This window comes from Martes martes (genome assembly GCF_963455335.1).
Source record: "Martes martes genome assembly, chromosome: 3".
Taxonomy (NCBI): Eukaryota; Metazoa; Chordata; class Mammalia; order Carnivora; family Mustelidae; genus Martes; species Martes martes.
In genome coordinates, this window is record NC_137890.1 from 79,954,748 (window position 1) to 79,975,513 (window position 20,766).

Here is a 20,766-nt window from a genome sequence, read left to right on the forward strand (position 1 = left end):
GTCTAGTCGTTTAAGACAGAATCATTCTCATAAATAAAAATAAAAAAGGACTTTTTTTAAAAAAGATGGAAACAGTCTCAAAAGAATGAAAATGTTGCTACCTTCCTAAAAATGTGCATCCTCACTGGATTGGTCTCAGGACAAGGAAATAGATCAGAAATATTCTCTAGGTCCCATAAAGAATCAATATCTTCTTAGAACACATGACAATCATTAAGAAATCAGAAACTAATGTGATCTGGTTGGTGACTTTAGGAGTTAGGAAGGTTAGCCAGAACACAGCAGAAGCCTTTGAACGTCCATTCAAGATACAGTTATTGAATATTTCTGATTTGCAAGGCACTGTAGAGAAAACAGGATATGTAAAATACCTTCTACTTTCAAGGATCTCACAAGGTAGTAGGCAAGGTGACATTTACAATTACCATAAAAAATATGTATGTTGGGGCGCCTGGGTGGCTCAGTTGGTTAAGTGTCTGCCTTCGGCTCAGGTCATGATTCCAGGGTCCTGGGATTGAGCCCCGCATCAGGCTCCCCACTCAACGGAGAGCCTGCTTCTCTCTTCCCCTCTGCCTGCTGCTCTGCTTACTTGTGTTCTCTGTCAAATAAACAAATGAAATCTTTTTTTAAAAAGTGTGTGTGTTGTTGTGGGTTGAATTGTGTTCCCAAAAGACATGTTGAAGTCTTAACCTCCAGTGCTTTAGAATGGGAACTTATTTGCAAATAGGATCTTTACAGATGTAATTAGTTAAGATGAGGTAATACAGGAGTAGGGTGGACCCTTAATCCAATAAAGAAAAGACAAGAGATATAGACACAGGAAGGGAAAACATCCTGTGACAGTAGAGGCAGTGATTGGAGTGATCTAGCTGCAAGCCAAGGAATGCTGAGGACTGGTGGCTACTACCCGAAGCTAGGAAATGGGCAAGGATTAACCCCTATGGTTTTCAGAAGGAGGATAGCCCTGCTATCCTCTTGGACTTTGAACCTTCAAAACTGTGAGACAATAATTTTCTATTGTGTTAAGCCATCAGTTTGCGGTACTTTGTTATGGCAGCTCTAGGAAACTTATACATGTATTATAAGCAAAATGGCACAACAGAAATGAATCCTTTCCAGATTAAGAATGTCTGTTGGAAGACATGGCTCTTGTGCTGAACTTTAGTAGGATGATTTTTATATACATAGATGGCAGGAAGGGAAAAGGCTTTAAGTTAGGGTCTTCGTGTATATCCAAATTCTAGCCTGAAGCCTAACCCTCCCAAGCATCCTCTCTGGAAAACAATCAGAATTTGATCCACCATAATGCCTTTAACCTACTGTCAATTTCGCCACTAACATGACTTTGAAGACACAAAATCTGGAAGGACAAAATATTTCAAACAACCTTTATTATTTCTAACACTGGTGTGCTGTGGTTAAATATTATTTGCTTTCACTACCTTTACATCACACTATAAAAGGGGGAAATCCCCTTCATGAAGACGTTAGTGAGCAGTAGCTAATTAAAATCTCAGTCTAACCGGAAGAGACATGAGACTGGAAATGCAGCTTGGAATTACTTGTAATGCTTCTGACCTTGTATTATGATGTCTTCAGAGTGATGCTTCTAGGCTGTTATGACTACAGGCATTATTTAGCAAGATTCTCCAGTTGTAAATAAACTCGAAATTTCAGTAGTCGTTTGGGGGACAGGGAGAGGGTTGTTGCTCCCCTTCTGGGTTTCAAATCAAACTGACAGACACTGTGCTCGCTTCGGCAGCACATACACAAACTGACAGACACCACATGGCTTCCATCCCAAATCACGGACATCTACCATTTCCATCTTTGAAAAATGATAGCCTCCTGGGGGTCCCCGGGGCGCCTCCTTCGCCTGGGGAGGAATGCTCAGGAAGGGGTTTTCATCTGTCAGTTCCGCCTGAAACACGGAGCAAATTACTTCAAAGAATAGGGGTTCTTAACCTGAGATGCACATTCGGAATCACTAGAGGAGCTTATAACAATATACATTCCTTGCCCGCACGTTGGATGGGGCACGGTCTGGCCCTGTTTGAAAACGGGCCCCAACTGGTCAGAGGCCGAAGGACCCCAGGAGAACAAGTTCTGTACGGAGAGGCCAAGGCCCACGAATCAGACAAGGAGTCATTTCCAGCAGCCTCCCGACGTGAGACGCGATCCACAAAAGCCACTTCCTCTCCCTGTCAGCCATCGAGGAAGTGTCTTTCGTCTCGCGGACCACTCCATACTCGGTTCCTCCTCTCCTCCCCCATTCCGCCACGCCCCAAGAGCAGTTCCCAACGGAAACCCCGCCCCCACGCCCGGGCCCCGCCCCCGGAGGCGCGGCGCGGGCGGAGGCGGGCGGAGGCGGGGAGAGCGTGGGCGGGGGTGGGGGGAGGGTGGGGGGCGGTGGGATGCAGGGCCGGGGCGGGACCTGGCCCGGCGCGGCGAGGGGAGGAGTCGTGAGGGGGACTCCCATCTTCTCTTCCGCGGGCTCCGTCTCGGAGGCGGGGCACCTGGGCGAGGAGCGGCCCCAAGCGCCGGAGTCGCTGCCGCCGCCGCCGCCGGGGGCCTGGCGCTCCCCTCTTCAGTGGGGCGCTGGGTGCAGTAGCCGCCAGCGGAACATGGCGCCGTGGACATTCTGGCGCTGCTGCCAGCGCAGCGTGGGCTGGGTGCCGGTGCTCTTCATCACCTTCGTGGTCGTCTGGTCCTACTATGCGTACGTGGTGGAGCTGTGCGTGTGTGAGTACCAGGCGGGGCCGGGGCCGAGCGGAAGGCCGGGCCTCTGCGCCCCGCCGGCCTGCGCTTGCCTTTGCCGGGCCGCGGGGGTCCGGCCCAGGCCCGGGGGGAAGCAGGCCGCCGCGCTTGTGGCTTTGTCACCGTGGTGCGGTGCGGTGCGGTGCGGCGCGGCCTTCGGGCGTACGCTACACCCCGCGCAGAGCCGCGCTGCTCGGGCCGAGGTCCGAGCGGAGCAAGGCGGTGATAGCGTCCTGGGGTCTGCGGTCCCCCGCGGGCGTCTCGTTCTCCTGAGGCTTTCAGACGGGTTGTCCTCGAACGGAGGAGGCGAGCCTCGTAGAAGTTGTGTGTGTGTGTGTGTGTGTGTGTGTGTGTGCGCGCGCGCGTGTGCGTGCGTGTTGCATTCTTTGCTTTGTTAATGTTTTAAAATAAAGAAATCTGTTCCTCCTAGACTGCCTCAACAGCGTGAGAGGAAAAGCGTGTTACCTGAAGAGCCGGGTGGTGGGTGGGGGAAGGCAGGTGGTCTTTTCGTTGTCGCGTGCTGACGGCAGGTTAACCCTAGAAGACAGATGAGCACCCGCTTCTGATGTTTGGTGGCACTGACCCATTTTCAAGTTCATTTCTTTCAAGTCTGAATCCAGTAACTTATACAAAATGTTATGTTAACACCGAAAGAATGAGTGAGATGACCTATAGGCCGATTCTCTTTTTATCTTGGCTATTTATTATGGAGGTTTATGTTTCTTTCATCCCCAGATTTTAAGGTTTTGTTTTATTTTCGTGACTGCCAATTCAGTTTCTCACCAGGTTCCCTGGAGTAAGAAAGGAGTAACACCACAGTACACTTCAAAGATTTAAGATACTGATTTGAATACATAGCCGTTGAGATTGAAGGAAATTGGTTGTCCTCAAAATATTGTTTGAGGGCTCCTACTTTGTTTGTGATAGTGATTCGTTGCTCTGCCTTAAGTTAATTGTTCATAGGCTTTGAGTGTGCAGCATTTTAGGGTTATTCTAGCCTTCCACTTCTGTGTAGTTCTGCTCTTTATACCAATTCTTCCTGTCAGTTGAGGACCAAATGGTAAGTGGTGTTTGTAAAAGCAGTCCCTTGGTATCCCAGTGATCTAGTTTTAGTCTCCAGGCCACTGTTCTCTAAAGGACCCTTGTTATATACACTTTTAAAAAAAAGAGCCACCAGAGGTATATGGATATTGATAGTATGAAATGAAAAGTAGTTTACCACCCACTCCACTTGCAAGTGGCAGAATCTGGACTTCTCCAGTTGTGGGTGGCTCTGGATTTGTACAACTGTCAAAGACTTGGTTAAAACAGTTCTGCACATGAAAGAGAATGCTTTGGCTCAGAAGGTTTGAGGAGAGGTTTTCAAATGAAAATAATCACCTTCAAGAAAATTATATTTAATTTTAAGGAAAACTATCCCAGCAAATAGGCCCAGAATAAATTAGTTGTGGAATACATTTCCACATAATAGTGGAGTTAATCTGTTGAATATTATTGAATAATGTTTGAATCAATGAAAATTGACTAGATTTAGGTATTTCTTGAAGCTACTTCCAAAAAATGATAGTGATCATAGGATTCTCATCAGTTTATGATGGTACTTGATTTTATTTACTCTGAAGTGGGTATTTATTCCAAAAGTTGTATTAGTCTTATTTAATTCTTATTTAATTTGGAAGACTGTCCCTACCCTATCTTAATTACACAGTGGTTTTGAAATAACGCTTCTGAAGAAACACTAAAAATGTGTGTTTATGTTGAAATTGCACAGCCTAACCTATAGAAGGTTTTTGTCAAAAAAAATCAAAAGGTGAGGTTAAACCTAAGGGAAATGAATATGAATACAGAAGTGCTGTGTGCTAGTGGGGATGGAGGGGACATTTTATTCATTCTTTCCTTTAATCCTCATATCTCAGAGCATAGGTATCTTCTACAGATGTAGGAAATGAGACTCTGAGCAAATAGGTCCTTGTTAGGTCACACAATTATTGAGTGGCTATTGCACTGTTATCCACATCTTTACACTATACATGTAACTTGTAGTGAGTCACTGGAACTGTAATTGTTTGTTCCATGATTGGAAGTGGGTAATAGGTGGGGTTGAGTGGTTCCCCTTTTTGGAGATCATGACTTCAGTTAGGCATTAGGCCCATCCTTTAGATATCATACCCCAGGATTTCATTAAATTAAAACATTCTGCAACAATTAAGGCCCAATGCTTGACAGAATTTTAAAATATTCAGTACTAAAAGGTCTTATATAGAGCCTTCACTTAATACTTCTAAGTTATCTGAGGTTAACTAGGGACAGTTTGGAAGTCTGCAGTATTACTGGACTGTATGAATCAGCATAAAGGCTCATTCACTTTCTTTTCGTTTCTTTTTTTTTTTTTTAAGGTTTTATTTATTTATTTGACAGAGATCACAAGTAGTCAGAGAGGCAGGCGAAGAGGGGGGAAGCAGGCTCCCTGCTGAGCAGAGAGTTCAATGCGAGGCTCAGATCCCAGGACCTTGGGATCATGACCCGAGCCAAAGGCAGAGGCTTTAACCCACTGAGTCACCCAGGCACCCCAAGGCTCATTCACTTGCATAATAAAAGTATCCTTTAAGCTACTTTTATGTGTTTATCTTTTCATAACACAGACCCTCCTACTGTGAATATATAACTTTGCTGTAAATTGAGTGAAGTGTGAGTTTAACTTTAAAAAGTGCTGTTTTAGCCTTATTTACAATAGCCAAACTGTGGAAGCAGCCCAAGTGCCTGTTGATTGACGAATGGGTAAAGAAGAGGTAGTATAGGGTGCCTGGGTGGCTCAGTTGGTTAAGCATCTGCCTTTGGCTCAGGTCATGATCCTAGGGTTCTGGGATTGAGGCCCTGGTCAGCCTCCCTTCTGGGCAGGAAGTCCACTTCTCCCTCAGTGCACATACCCTCCTGTACATATGTGTGTTCAGCCATTAAAAGGATGAATCTTGCCATTTGCAACAACTTTGAGCCAGAGAGCATAAGAGTATAATCCTAAGTGAAATAAGTTAGATGAAGACAAATACCATATGATTTCACTCATGTGGAATTTAAGAAATAAAACAAATGAACAAAGTGGGGGGGGAATGAAACAAACTAAAAAACTGACTCTTAATTACAGAGAACAGATGGTTCTCAGAGGGGAGGTGGGTAGGAGAATGGGTGAAATAGGTGAAGGCAATTAAAAGTACACTTGTTGGGTGATGGGTATTAAGGAGGGTGCGTGTTGTGAAGAGCACTGGGTTTTATATGCAACTAATGAATCGTTGAACACTAAATCAAAAACTAATGATGTACTATATGTTGGCTAACTGAACATAATAAAAAAATTTTAAATGATTAAGGAAAGTTAAAAATAAATGCACTTTCAATTTTTAAAAAGTGTACACTTGTCTTGATGAGCAATTGTTGAATCACTGTATTTTATACCCAAAATTAATATAACACTATATGTTAACTACACAAGTTGAAATAAAAAAAGTAAAGTGCTGTTTTAATAATTTTTATAGAATTTTCTTAGCTTCTGGTATTTTTTAAATCAAACTTGATAGAAGAAGATGATTATAATTACATCTTTATTATGTGAATTTATTTAATGCACATATAAATGTTCAAAAAGTTAAATAATTTGTCCAAGGTAATACAAGTAGTAAATGCCATGATCATCATTAGAAGTCAAGTGGTTTGGCTCTAGAGCCTATGCTTTTAAAATAAACTGCTATGCAAGACTAGTGTACTTGGTTATCCAGGTCTGTGCAGTCATGGCAGATTTCAGTCTTATCTATGATCTATTTATATAAGGTAATTTTCTCTTAAAAGGTAGCAGCAAAGGGTTTCTAAATAACTCAGACAATAAAAATGCTGGTCCACAGTAGGACATTTGAACAAATAGTTTTTAAGAGGCCTTCATTCGTTTTCAGTCTCTATAACTTATATATAACTTATAAGTTATATGTATACACATATGTACACATACATATGTGTATATATATGCCATATATAACTTACAAGTATGGCATATATATACACGTATATGACATATAAGTTATAATATATATGTTATATAAGTTATTGTTATAACTATAACCATAACACATATAAGATGTATACTTCTATTACTAGAAGGAGTAATAGTGAAGACAAAAGTTGAGTAAGAAGTAATTACATCTCACAGGCGAGAAGTAGTGATTAAGAACTAGTAATATTGGTGCTTGACACTAAATTAAACTGAAATCCTCTTTTGATTTTCTCCCGAGATTGCTATTGAAACATACAAATTTATGGGTGGATTAACCAACTTTTACACTTTGGTCAAGATGGTTATTTTGGAGGAAAGTGCTAAATTCAGGGGTTTTTTGTTTGTTTGTTTTTTAAGACTTTATTTAGGGGCGCCTGGGTGGCTCAGTGGGTTAAGCCTCTGCCTTCAGCCCAGGTTATGATCCCAGGGTTCTGGGATCAAGCCCCACATCGAGCTCTCTGCTCAGCAGGGACCCTGCTTCCCCCTCTCTCTCTGCCTGCTTCTCTGCCTGCTTGTGATCTCTCTCTGTCGGATAAATAAATAAAATCTTAATATATATATAAAAAAATAAAGACTTTTTTTATATATTTGACAGACGGAGATCACAAAAAGGCAGAGAAGCAGGCAGAGAGAGAGAGGAGGAAGCAGGCTCCTTGCTGAGCGGAGAGCCCGATGCGGGGCTCAATCCCAGGATCCTGGGATCGTGACCTGAGCTGAAGGCAGAGGCTTTAACCCACTGAGCCACCCAGGCGCCCCTCAGGTTTTTATCAGGACATCTTGTTCAGGTTATTTAGAGTTGTCAGTAGTAGATGTGTACCTCTTATTTGACATGTAGAGGATCTTAGAGCCCAGAAGATTTTAGAGATGATCTAATCCATTTATTTTACTTCTGACGAAAACTGTTGTGTGAAGGAGTTATGTGGTTTGCCTATGGATGGATATGCCTCATCTCTTCAGAGAGACGTATGTAGAGTGGAAGTATGACCACTGAGGCCATATAGCTAATATTCCTGTGTCTCCTTCATAATTTCTTCAAATTTAGAATGAGACAGGATAAATAGCTTAAATATCAACATTGAGCACAGTGTCTTGCCAGAGTTGATTCCAGTGTTTTTTATTGGTTTCAAAACAACCAGCTTTTGATTTCATTGATTTTTCTTTTTTTTTTTTCTCTTAAGATTTTAAGATTTTATTTATTTGACAGAGAGAGATAGTTGAGAGAGGGAACACAAGCAGGGGGAATGGAAGAGGGAGATGCAGGCTTTCTGCTGAGCAGGGAGCCCAGTATTGGGCTGGTATTACAACTGGAGCCTAAGGCAGATGCTTAACAACCGAGCCACCCAGGCGTCCCTCATTGATCCTTCTCTATTATTTTGTTTTCCTTTTCACTGATTTCTTGTCTGATAATTATTGTTTCTTTCCTTCTTTTACTTTGGGTTTAATTTACTCTTTTTCTAGTTTCTTAATGTGGAAACTGAAGTCACAGATTTGAGTCCTTTCTTGTGTTTAGTCTTACAAATTTACTCGTAAATACAGCTTTATTCACATCCCATCAGTATTTACATGTTTTTCAGTTTCATTCAATTAAAATTATTTTCTAAATTCATTTTGGATTTCATCTTTGACCCGTGGGTTATTTTAGTAGTATGCTAATTTGCAGTTATCTGAGGATTTTCCAGATACCATTTTGGTACTGATTTTGAATTTAATTCTATGTGGTCAGATACGTTGCATGACTTGAGTCCTTTAAATGAGTAAATTTTTTGTTAAAGATTTTATTTGACAGAGACACAGCAAGAGAGGGAACACAGGTAGGGAGAGGAGAGGGAGAAGCAGGCCTCCTGCCAAGCATGGAGCCCAATCATGACCTGAGCCAAAGGCAGACACTTAACAACTGAGCCACCCAGGCACCCCTAAATTTTAAATGAGTACATTTGAAAGGACTTGTTTGACGGCCTGAAATGTGGTCTGTAGTAGAAGCATTTCATGTGTATTTGAGAAAAATGTATGCTGTTGTATTCAGCAGTGTATTTTGCTGTTTGTTGTTGGGTAGAGTTTCTGTTATGTCATAATGTGCCATAGATGTGAAGGCAAGTTGGATGACGGTGTTGTTCAAGTTTCCTATGTTCTTGATGATTTTCTTTTCTTTTTTAGGATTTTATTTATTTATTTATTTATTTGGGAGAGCATGAGCAGGGGGTGGAGTGGCAGGGAGGAAGGGACAGAGAGAGAGGGAGAAGCAGTCTCCCCCAGAGCAGGGAGCCCGATGCAGGACATATTTAGTCCTCAGTCCCAGGACCCCGGGATCATGACCTGAGCCAAAGGGAGATGCTTAACTAACTTGAGCCACCCAGGCACCTTGCTGATTTTCTATTTGTTCTATCGATCAATTTTGAGAGAGGTATGATTATAATTATGGAGTTGTGTCTTTCTCTTTGTAGTTCTGTCAGTTTTTGCTTCATGCATTTTGTAGCTCTGTAATTAAGTACTAGTGTTTAGGATTATAGTGTACTCTTGGTGAATTGACCCTTTGTCATTATGAAATGACTTTCTTATCCCTGGTGATATTATTTGCTTTGAAATCTAGTTTGGCAGATATTAACATGTCCACTAATCTTCCTTTTGATTACTGTTGGCATGGAAGGTCTTTCTCTGTCCTTTTATTTTAACTTGTTTATATCTTTATATTTAAAATGCATTTCTTGGGGCTCCTGGGTGGCTCAGTCAATTAAGCATCAAAATGTTGGTCTCAGCTCAGGTCTTGATCTCAGGGTTGTGAGTTCAGCCCCATATTAAGCTCAAGCTGGGCATAGAGCCTACTTAGAAACAAAAGCAAAAAACAACATAAAAATTATAAAATATTAATAACTCTATACTTAATTAAGAAATTCAGTTGGTAATTCAAAAAACATTTCTTTTGTTGTTGTTCAGGACAACAGCATGCCCTGGTAGCTTCACAGACAGATTTTTCAAACATTTAGTAGAAAAAACTCATAAGCAGCCTATAGTTAGTTCTTGCTTTTTAAATTTAATCTGGAAATCTATGGCTTTTTTTTTCCTTTTTTTGTTTTTTTTGTTTATTGAGTTATAATTGACATATAACATATTAGTTTCAAGTGTACAACACAGTAATTTAATTCATAAATATACTTGGCATAATTAAATAAAATAATCACAATAAGTCTGGTTAACATCCATCAACCACACATAGTTTCATGTTTTTTTTCCTTGTGTTGAAAACTTTGAAGATTTACTCTCAGCAACTTTCAAATATACAACAGTATTATCAATTATAGTATAATCTCTTTTAATTGAGGTGTTTTGACCATTTACATTTAATGTAATTATTGATAAAGTTAGGTTTTATGATTCTGTTTTCTCACCTTTATTGGCTTATTAGTTGTAACTCTGTTATTTTAGTGATTTACTTTAGAGTTTATAGAGTACATCTTTATCATAATCTACCTTCAAGTGATATACTACTTCACATATAGTACCTTATAAAAGCACTTTTCCAATTCTTCCCGCCAAGTCTTATATGCTAATTATTATGCATTTTCTATATTATATAGCTCAAATATTGATATTTATATCAATTTATATCAAATATTTATATTATAAAGCTCAAATATTGCTATTTGTTTAAACCATTTGTTATCTTTTTAACAGATTTAAATAATATGAAAACAAATCTTATATATTTACTTATGTTGTTACCATTTCTGGTACTTTTCTTTTTTTATAGATCCAGATTTCCTTCTCATGTCATTTCCCTCTGCCTGAGGACTTTCTTTAACATTTATTATAAGGCATGTCAGTTGGCGATGAATTATTTCAGCTTTTGTATGTTTATAAACATTTTTATTTTACCTTTTTAAAAAAAAGCTTTTTAATGTATAATTCACATACCATAAAATTCTCTCATTTGAGATACACAGTGCAGTAGTTTCCAGTGAACTTACAAAGTTGTGCTGTTACAATACCATTCATTTTTAGAACATTTCAGATTATCAGATCCCTCATGCCTAATAATGATTAATTCGTATTCCCAGCCCCAGGCAACGTCTAATCTGTGTTCTGTATCTGTATGCCTTTCTTGGACATCTCATGTAAATGGAGTCATAACAGTAAATGGTCTTTCGTGTTTGGTGTCTTTTACATGTTTTTGAGGTTTCTCTGTATTGTAGCATGCGTTGGTATTTCTCCCCTTATTCTCTACTTCACATCTATTTTGTATTTTTATGTTTGTAAAATATATTTATAGCTTTACTTAAGAATCTTATTTCTAGGGGCTCCTGGGTGGCTAGTTATTAGGCTTCTGCCTTCAGCTCAGGTCATGATTCCTGGGATCCAGCCCCTCATTGGGCTCCCTGCTCAGCAGGAAGCCTGCCTCTCCCTCTCCCACTTATATTCCCTCTCTCGCTGTCTCTCTCTGTCAAATAAATAAATAAAATCTTTTTTAAAAAATCTATTATTTTTAGTAAGCCTCCACAAACCATTCGTGCACTGAATTAGAATGTAAATAATAATTATGTACTATTTTGTTATATCACATTTAAGTATTTGAAAAATCCTGCTTCTAAGATTTCAGTATGTTTGGGTATTGCTGATCTTTGCATCTACTAGAGAGTCTAATTCCTAAAAACATTCAATTAATATGTGTTGAATAGAATCATACAGTCATAAACTCACTTGTGAGTTTGAATATGTTAGAACAAACATCCACAATAACAGTATTAAATTATGATTACCAAACATATATATTTCAATAGTCTTCAGGGTTAAAGACTAAATGATCTTGCTTATTGGTTATGGAGTTTTGCTTTGGATAATGAAACAATGATTCTTTGAAATTGTACTGATACCATTTAGAAAAAAAAATCTGGTTCCCTATATCTCATCCCCAGTGGTTGACGTAATTATAGGAAAAATTAAGATGTGAATTAGGATTTTGTTAAAAAAAACCTTCTTATTTTGTTATTTCCTATCTGTTTTCAGATGCTGGAGTATAGTAATTTTCTATATAACTTGCCTTTGAAAGCTGTAGTGCCCTGTAAACCCTTTAATTGCATTCTATAATTATCCCAGCCGTCTTTCCTTTTTTTTTTTTTTTTTTTTCTAAAGAACAGATATTTTTTCTTTTGACTGCTGGTGGATTAACCAGTTCTTGTATTATTTTCTTTTGGTACCAGAAAACAAACTGGTCTGAGAGAGCTCTATAAATATATATCCAAAAAACCCAACCCAAGTGAACAAAAAGAGCTTTTATATTTTCTTCCATATAAACTGAACCCTCTTTGGGTCTTCACTATTTCTTTTAAGACAAAAATATATGAAGGGAAAAAGGGCTGGACAAGTTAGAAACCATGGCAGACTATTTGGAAGAAGATCATTATGTTCTAGTGATACAAATAAAGGTTTCCTTTTCCCCTGGCCTCTTCTAGTTTGTGGTGAAGATATAGCATGCTAAACTCCAGATTAAGCCTCTATTTGATATCTCTACTTGGATTTCTAATAGGCATCTCAGACTTACCATGTCCAAAACAAAAACTCCTGAATTATTTTTCTCTTTGCCCCCCCCCCACTACCTCCTACTCCAGCTCAGTAAATGAGTTTCATCCTCCTAGTTTCTTGGTTGAAAATCTTCGCATTACCAATTAATCAAGAAATCCTGGCATTAAATCCAGCTTCTCACCACCACCACAGCAACTATATTCATTCAAGCCACTATAATCTCTGTCTTGTGGCACAGACTGAGAAACATGACCACAATAGTTTGTACTTCCTGCGATCAAGACGGGAAGTCTTTTTGCCCGCCCGGTGAATCTGGGTTGGTCTTGTACTTGCTTTGATCAATAGAATGTGGTAGAAGTGATGGGTGAGATCTGGAGCCTAGGCCTTAAGATATAGCATGGAGCTTTGGTCTTAACTCTTTTGAAACCGGTTGCTGTGTAAGGGAGTCCAGATAGACATATGGAGAGAGACGCCCAGCTAAGACGAGCTAAGTGCCAAAGCCCCTTATATGTGAATGAAGCCATCTTAGAGTCTCCTGCCCTAGTTGTGCTGCCAGTTGACTACAGCTAGTAGAAAAACAGTCCAGCTTATCATAGCCTGAACTGCTGACCCAGACAATTACAGGAAATAATACTTGGTGGTTGTTTAAAGTCACTGAGTTGTGGGTGGTTATCACATTATATCATTGTAGTACTATAGTCTTATATTTTGTTTCTCCTTCTCCACTCCACCCCCATCCTCACCCTGTACCTTTCCATTCTCCATAGAACAGCCAGAATAGTTCCCTTTAAAATCAGTACCAGATTGGTCATTCCTCTTCTGAAAACCTTGGCTGGCTTCCTGTCTTGTTCAGTGGAACACCTAAAGTGCTTACCATGGCCTCCACCCCTCATTACTTCTCTGACATAATTTCCTCTCCAGTCTTTCTTTGTTTCTACAGTTGTCACAATGGCCTCTTGGCTATATTTTAATACTTATTGAATGATCTTCATAAATTATTTAACCTCTCTGAACTTGTTCCCATGCTATAAAATGAAATAATACCTGTCTTACAAAATAAAGTTTTTAGCAGAGTAGGCTTTCAAATATTACTGGAGATGGGAATAAGATTTAAATGGCCACTAGCATATTTTTTCTTGCCTTCTTTTTTTTTTTGTCCTTTTTTTGGTAGGAGTTTTCTTTGTTTGTTTCTTTATTTTTAATTCCTAGTTTGTTTTTAAACCTCCCCTCCCCATCTTTAGTGAGTGAAAGCATATTCTCATGCAGTCTTTTTTTTTTTTTAAGTATATTCTTAATTGGCTGTATTTGGAGATCATATTGCAAAAGCATGTGCCTATTTTGCATGAGCTGCTGGTTGTGTTCAGATTATGTGTGTGGGAGAGTATGTTGTTTGAGGGAGGGAGGGCTTCACATGATGTGGGACTTTAAGAAGATTAACACCTGACACTATTCTTATAAGCATATAAGCTACACAGATTTATGTATTGCTGAAATATGCAGCACATCATCTTAAGCAGATGGGCACCTACACTTAACTGAAATAGTAGGTCACAAATAATGGTGATTATAGTTTTATGGAGAATAGATTTCTCTAAAATAGAGATCCATATTCCTTGATGCTAAAGATTGTTTAAAATTGTTTTTATTTTTGTTTTTTATTTTTTAAAAGATTTTATTTGTTTGTGAGAGAGAGTGTGAGTGGGGATGTGGGGAAGCCGGGTTGGGCAGAGGGAGAGGGAAAAGCAGACTCCCCGCTGTGCAGGGAGCCCCATATGGGGCTTGAACCCAGGACCCTGAGACTATGACCCGACTGAAGGCAGATGCCTAACCAACTGAGCCACCCAGGCAGCCCTAAAATTGTTTTTAAAACATTTCTGTTTTCTGTGTCTTCTCAGTCTTTCCCATGCTTCATTATACTTATTAATGTGGATTTAGGCCCACCCAATTGGAATCATAGGAGGAGTAATTTTTATTAACATACTAATTGAACAACATGTAAAAATAAATGTGAGCTTATTGACTGTGAAGTCTTCAGGGAAGCTTTTGAAACATTATTGTTTAAATTACATGAAAAGGATATCACCAGCACCTGATGGAAATAATAACACCAAAATGTTATTGCATATGTTGATTGGATACATCACTAGTGTGAATTTATACTGTTTTTTTTTTCTTCTTCTTGTGTGATTCTTATTTTTCTGTGGATAACTCGTATACTTTTTACAAGTATTTAAAAAGGAGAAGTGGGGGTCATGGCTATGACAAATACCATGTGCACATATGCAGTAGCTTCCTAACAGTATATCGTGTCCCTCCTGAAAATGCAGCAAGAATCTCTTAAAATCCAAGACAAGATTATTACTCCTCTCTACAGCACCCTCCAGTGGCTTTCCTCTTTGCTCATAATGAAATCCATAGTTCTTTCTGCAGCCTTTAAAGCCCTAAATGCTCTGATCTGCCACTAATTTTGATTCATCTCTTCCTTTGCCAATTGTGCTTCAGCCAACAGGCCACCTTGCTTTTCCTCTATCAGGCCATGCATGGTCCCACTCAAGGACCTCTGTACTTCCTTCTCTTTCTGCTAGGGATGGTTACCTCTCAGATTCCACATGGCTAGTTCTCTCCACCTAGATTTCTTTTAAAATACTCAACTGTCAGAGAGGCTTTTCCAACTATGCCATGTAAATAAAATAAGTACTTCCTCTTTCACTTTTCTCCCTACCCTGCTTTGTGCTTACGGTGTTCTGGGTGCTGTATTTGACACTAGGAATACAAAGATGTATAAATGTGCGTGGTCAAATGCATTTAGACTTCATATAGTAGTCCCTATTTTTAATATTATAGTGTTCATTTGCATAATACATTTTATTTTTAAATTCCAGTGAATTAACATATAGTGTTATATTAGTTTCAGGTGTACAATATAGTGATTCAACAGTTCCATGTATTACATCATCAAGATAAGTGTAATCCCCTTTGCTGATTTCACCCATCCCCCCCACCCACCTCACCTCTGGTAGCTATCAGTTTGTTCTCTGTAGTTAAGAGCCAGTTTTTCCGTTTGTCTCCCTGCCCCGCTTTGTTCATTTGTTTTGTTTCTTAAATTCCACATACGAGTAAAACCATATGGTATTTGTCTTTCTCTGGCTGGCTTATTTCACTTAGCACTATAATTTGTAGATCCATTCTTGTTGTTGCAAATGGCGAGATTTCATTCTTCTTTATGCTTGAATACTATTCTGTTGTAAATATATATCATATCTTCTTTATCCATTCATCTGTTGACACTTGGGCTGCTTCTATACTTTGGCTATTGTAAATAATGCTACAATAAACAAGAGTGCATATATCCCTTCAAATCAGTGTTCTCATGTTCTTTAAGTAAATACCCAGCAGTGTGATTCCTAGATCATAGAGTAGTTCTATTTTTAATTTTTTGAGGAACCTCCATACTGTCTTTCCTGGGGGCTGCACCAGTTTGCATCCTCACCAACACTTGTTGTTTCTTGAGTTTTTAGTTTTAGCCACTCTGGAGATGCAAGGTGATATCTCATTGTGGGTTTGGTTTTTTTTTAAGATTTTTAAAAAATTTTTTATTTATTTGACAGACAGAGATCACAAGTAGGCAGAGAGGCAGGCAGAGAGAGAGAGAGGAAGCAGGCTCCCCGCCGAGCAGAGAGCCCAATGCGGGGCTCCATCCCAGGACCCTGAGATCATGACCCGAACCGAAGGCAGAGGCTTTAACCCACTGAGCCACCCAGGCGCCCCTCTCATTGTGGTTTTGATTTGCATTTCCCTGATGATGAATAATGTTAAGCATATTTTTGTGTGTTGGTCTGTTCATGTCTTCTTCCCATTTTTAATTGCACTTTGTGTTTTTTTGGTGTCGAGTTATAGAAGTTCTTTATATATTTTGGATACTAACTTGTTATTGGATATGTCATGCACAAACATCTCCCATTCAGTAGGTTGTCTTTTAGTTTTGTTGGTTGTTTCCTTTGCTGTGCAGAAGCTTTTTATTTTGATGAAGTCCTATTAGTTAATAGTTTATTTTTGCTTTTGTTTCCCTTACCTCAGGAGACCTATCTAGTAAGAAGTTGCTATGGCCAATGTCAAAGAGGTTTACTGCCTGTGCTCTCTTCTAGGATTTTTACGGTTTCAGGTCTCAGCATTTAGGTTTTTAATTCAGTTCAAGTTTATTTGTGTTTATGATGAAATAAAGTGGTCCAGCTTCATTCTTTTGCATGTGGCCGTCCAGTTTTTCCAATACCATTTGCTGGATGGACTATTTCCCATTGGATATTCTTCTCTGCTTTGTTAAAGATTAATTGGCCATATAATAATGAGTTTATTTCTAGACTCTATTTTTTTCCATTGATCGATGTGTCTGTTTTTAGGCCAGTACTATACTGTTTTGATCACTACAGCTTTGTAATATAACTTGCAGTCTGGAATTGTGATACCTCCAGTTTTGTTTTTCTTTTTCAAGATTATTTTGGCTGTTTGGGATCTTTTGTAGTTCCTTCCATGCAAATTTTAGGATTGTTTGTTCTAGCTCTGTGAAAAATGCCCTTGATATTTTGATAGGGGTTGCATTAAATGTGTAGATTGCTTTCTGTAATATAGACATTTTTTTAAAGATTTTTTATTTATTTTTTGACAGAGGGAGACACAGCGAGAGAGGGAACACAAGCAGGGGGAGTGGGAGAGGGAGAAGCAGGCTTCCCGATGAGCAGGGAGCCCGATAGGGAGCAGGGAGTCCGATGCGGGGTTCAATCCCAGGACCTGGGATCATGACCTGAGCTGAAGGCAGACATTTAATGACTGAGCCACCCAGGAGTGTTCAAAAGAACAATATTTGTTCTTTTTACCCATGAGCATGGAACGTCTTTCCATTTCTCTTTGTGTCATCTTCCATTTCTTTCTTCAGTGTTTAATAGTTTTCAGAGTACAAGTCTTTAGTTAAGTGTATTCCTAAGTATTTAACGCATATTACAAGTTTTAAGAAGCGCTGCTGTAACTAAATATCTAAATCTGCTTAACCTAGTACTTTTCTAAACTTTTTTTTTTGCCATGTTATTCTTTTTTTTTTTTTTTTTTTTCATGAAATACCTATTTAAATCCTTTTAGATTTAGACAGTTGTTGATCTTTGAGAACAAAGCTCCCAATAATGGTGTTGGGGAGGAATGGGGAGCAGATCAGTTCTGAAGGGACTTGTGCCTCTGAAATAAATGATGTTACCAGTAGATATGAGGGGTAATAGCTGATTTCTTCTACTTACCTTTTGTTATTAAATTCATCATTATTTCTATAGATGGAAGAAAAATCATTATTTCTATAGATGACAAAAAGGTACTTGAAAAATCCCAACATCTATTCCTAATTTTAAAAGAGTCTTAATAAAGTAGGAATAAGTGGTTTTTGAACAAAATTGCACACACACAAAAAACAAAAGATGCTTATTACCATGGCCATTGCTGTGTAACATTTGTACTGCATTAACAAAATCAATTACCATATTCAATCAAGAGAAAATAATTAGAAGCCTAGGAAGGAAAGGGAGGAGGAAAGCCATTTCTGTGTATAGATTATGTGATAGTATATCTTGAAAGCCAAGAGGATCAATAATAAACAGAATACCTAAACAAAAAGGATTGAGTAAAGTTAACAGACAAAAACCAGGATACAAAATTAGCAAACAAAAACCAGTACTTTCTATATATACATAATAAAATGTTTGAAAACATGGTAGAAGAAAAGTCTCTGTTTCCAGTAACATCAAAAAGATAAAAATACTTAAGAATAAACTTAAGAAATATGCTAGATCTGTAAGAGGAAAACAGTCTTGAAAAACACAAATGTAGACTTGAACAAGTGGAAAGACCTTGCATATTTCATATTCATGGATAGAATAACTCAACATTACAAAGACTTCTCTTCTCCCCAAGTATAAAGTATAAATGAATTCTGTTCCCAATAAGTTTTCTTTTTTTTGGCACTAGAATTTGATGCTAAAAGTCATAGGGAAAAATAAACAGGAAAGAATCAGGAAACCTCTGAAAAAGGAGTCAGAAAGGGGGCAAACGTTACCCTACCACATTTTAAACCACAAAACCTGTGTAATTAAAACTGTTGGGGGCTTATGAGAACTCTCTACTTTCTGTTCAGTTTTGCTCCAAACCTAAAACTTCTCTGAAAAATAAAGTCTGTTACAAAAACAGTTGTATGTTATGGTGTGTGGACAGACATATGGCCAATGGAACAGAACAAAATGTCCAGAATTAGTAATTATAGAAATTTAAAACTTGGTAAAAGTAGCATCTCAAATCATAGAGGAACAGATGGGAAAACTGAATAGATATTTGGTGAGAGATAAAATCAGGTCCATACCTCATATGACATTCTAAGAATAAACTACAAATTGATAAAATCTTATTTTTTCTTCTTTTCTTTTATTTTAAACTTTTAAAATAATTTCAGGGGCACCTGGGTGGCTCAGTGGGTTAAGCCTCCGCCTTTGGCTCAGGTCATGATCTCAGGGTCCTGGGATGGAGCCCTGCATCAGGCTCTCTGCTCAGCAGGGAGCCTGCTTTTCCCTCTCCCTCTGCTGGCTCTGCCTGCTTGTGCTCTCTGCAGGGAGCCTGCTTCTCCCTCTCGTTCTGCCTGCTTTTCTGCCTACGTGTGATCTGTCAGATAAATAAAATCTTTAAAAAATAAAATAAAATAATTTCAGACTTTTGAAAAATAGTATGAAGACTTTTCATATATCCTTCACCCTGATTCCCTAATATTATTTGTATACGTTCCTTGTCATTCATTCTCTCTCTGAAACAGTTTGAGAATAAATTGCAGATATAATGTGCAATAAATTGCAATATAATTGCAATACAATAAATTGCAATATAATGTGCAATAAATACCTCCGTGGTATTTCCTAAGAACAAGAATGTCTGTCAGTTCAAGCTTCTGTAAAAGAATACCACAGACCAGGTAGCTTATAAACAACAGAAATTTATTTCTCACAGTCCTGGAATCTGGGAAGTCCCACATTAGGGCACCAGCAGATTTGTTGTCTGGTGAGGGCCCACTTCCTAGTTCTTAGATGGCCATCTTTTCACTGTATCATCACGTGGCAGAAGGGACTGGGGATCTCTCTGAGGTCTCTTAAAAGGACACTAATCCCATTCATGAAGGCTTCACCTTCATGATCTCATCACCTCCCAAAGGTCCCATCTTCAATACCATCACATTGGGCATTAGGACTTAACATATGAATTTTGGAAGGGGACACAAACATTCAGTCTGTAACAAAGAACATTTTCTTATATGATCAAAGTACAATTATCACAATCAAGAAATTAGCATTGGTAAAATACTACTCTAATCTGTAAGCCTTATTCAGACTTCACCAGTTGCCCCACTAATCCCTTCTGCTCCACAGTCCAGCCTGTGATCACACACTGCAGTTAGTTATCATGCCTCTTTAGTGTCCTTTAATCCGAAAGAGTTCCTCATTGTTGCCTTCTGTCTTGTGACCATAACAATTTTGAAGAGTACAGGCTTCTTCTGTAAAATGTCACTCAAATTAGGTTTGTCTGATGTTTCCTTGTGATTACATTCAAAGTACACATTTTTAGCAAAAATACCACAAAAGTAATGCTCCATCATTGAATGTACCATTTCTAGGACTGTTAACTTTAGTCACCACTTCAGGTGGTATCCGCCAAGTTTCTCCATTCTGCAAAGGTATGATTTTTTCTTTGTAATTATTAGGTATTTTGGTAGACTCAGATGTACCACACAGATCCTTCGAGGAAGGACTTGCTGCTCAGCTGTGGCAAGTACGGTCAGTGGACAGCTTCTAGCTGTTAGCTCTTTCAACATGACTAACTTTCCCCCAAGGTCACACCCTTCCTGTGCCAGCCCGAATTCAGTGCCTGAGTGAGAAGGGGCCTGGCTGCTTTAGAGCTCTCTGCAGGTTGGCCAAGATTTTGATAAGCCTGCACTGCGGTTAGATTTCCCCTTAGTACATAGCTCATACCCCAAACTCTCTCAGCATCTGATTCCAGAGAACCCAACCTGAGACAAGTGTCTTTGTGGGGAAATACTTTGAGACTCCGTAAATCTGTTCCTGATTACTTGAACTTACTCTTTTTAGCATCTATTGAGGATTCTTGCTTGAAACAGTTATTATTGTGTGGGTTGTCAAATGGTAATTTTTCTAATTCTATGATTTTGTCTACATTTTATAGTTAGAATTCCACTGTAAGGAAGAGCTTTCCCTCCTCTTCAGTCATTCATTTACATCTGCATTCTGTTGTGGATTCTATTTTTTATGGATTATGATCTATCATTTATTGCTCAAATTGTCCCAGATTTGGCCAGTAGGAGCCCCTTCAGTTTGGTTTCTGTATCCTTTTTGACATGTTCCTATCATTTATTCCTTCCTTACTTT

At 38.8% G+C, this 20,766-nt stretch overlaps 1 protein-coding gene across 2 annotated transcripts in view; it reads left to right on the top strand.

The window, feature by feature from the left end:
• The first annotated feature begins 2,512 nt into the window (after nucleotides 1-2,512).
• Nucleotides 2,513-20,766, top strand: part of ZDHHC20 (zDHHC palmitoyltransferase 20) — a 75,202-nt gene continuing 56,948 nt past the window's right edge. For both annotated transcript variants that reach the window (XM_080797886.1, XM_080797887.1), the window contains exon 1: nucleotides 2,513-2,742. In XM_080797886.1, the coding sequence (XP_080654012.1) occupies nucleotides 2,625-2,742 (118 nt within the window). In that variant the 5' untranslated portion in view covers nucleotides 2,513-2,624. The remainder of the gene's footprint in view (nucleotides 2,743-20,766) is intronic.